The 1,064-nt window shown below is 41.7% G+C and overlaps 1 protein-coding gene across 1 annotated transcript in view; it reads right to left on the bottom strand. All coding sequences in view use genetic code 11, as the record gives it.

The window, feature by feature from the left end:
• EGR_08793 (hypothetical protein) overlaps nt 1-1,064 on the bottom strand; it is a gene marked incomplete at both ends in the record, with an annotated part of 14,070 nt that overhangs the window by 2,061 nt on the left and 10,945 nt on the right. The window contains 2 exons of the mRNA XM_024498042.1: nt 672-754; nt 895-1,023. Of these exons, the coding sequence (XP_024347563.1) occupies nt 672-754; nt 895-1,023 (212 nt within the window). The remainder of the gene's footprint in view (nt 1-671; nt 755-894; nt 1,024-1,064) is intronic.

Raw genomic sequence — 1,064 nt, 5'->3', positions numbered from 1 at the left:
GTCAACTTGCAGTTTTTAAAATACTGGAGTTCGTTGCGGCACCAGGAAAAGATGAGACAGAAAAAGAAATTTTAGGGTGTTTCCTGTTTACACCTCCTCGCAGGTAAGTAAAGTGCCTCCTACAGGAAGGACACTGATGTGGAGAATGGCGTTTCATTTCTCAGCAATCGTGTGTTAACAATCTTGAGTGTGTGTGTTTTAACAATGTCACGGGGAACTCGGTGCAGGTACTCAGGTAGAAGACTCCACCTTGCACATAGGTCGCTACAACCACTAAATAATAGGTGGCCCTAGGTTCACTAATCCAACTAAGCATTGTCAAAAGAGTGATAGCCAATGTCAGAATCGATGGCTTCCGCGAAGCAAGAAAAGTGAAATCGAGAAGCGCAATCTATATCATGATGCTTGGATAGCAGACAATTGTCTAACCTATCTGCTTACTTAATTGGGAAGACCAAGTAGATCTGTATACCTTAGCAAACGCAGCATATTTTCATTCAACCGCCTTTTCTTTCACACGGTTGATGATTCCGTGTCCTTTCCACTTTTCTTTTGGTCAATACTAATTTAGGTCTCCGTCTTGGTGGAAAGACTCTACAGATGCAATCGCTTGCTGCAACTGATCTTATGCCAAAACCGGTGCAGCACACGCCCTTTAAATTGCAGCAAACCTGCCAAATTCATTGTCCACGATGTTCCAGAATAGACAACACTGCTGCACCTTATTTCCACCACAGTGGCATGATTCTGCGCTCTGTAAGAAAGAAAGAAATCGGTCTGTCTGCAGGTGAGCATGATACACTTTCGGGTAGTCTTTTAAGCGGAGATCTATTCACAGAGAGAATCGCTGCATTCCTAATTAAATTTCAATGGCAATTTCCTGGCGTGATTTACTTTGGCGATAATCGAACATTAAGGTTTGTGGAGAATAACTTAGCAATCGGACTAGTGATAAGGTTGTGAAACTTAAACAAAACAACGGTTTGTTTTTTTTGACCTCCCGCATTTTGAGATTGCTTTTGTCTATATTTAAAGTCCAATTCTGTACTAGGTTTTCAGACTGT

This window comes from Echinococcus granulosus (genome assembly GCF_000524195.1).
Source record: "Echinococcus granulosus chromosome Unknown EG_S00119, whole genome shotgun sequence".
In the NCBI taxonomy this organism is placed as follows: Eukaryota; Metazoa; Platyhelminthes; class Cestoda; order Cyclophyllidea; family Taeniidae; genus Echinococcus; species Echinococcus granulosus.
The sequence above is the reverse complement of the archived record's forward strand: the minus strand, read 5'-3'. Positions and strand labels throughout refer to the sequence as shown.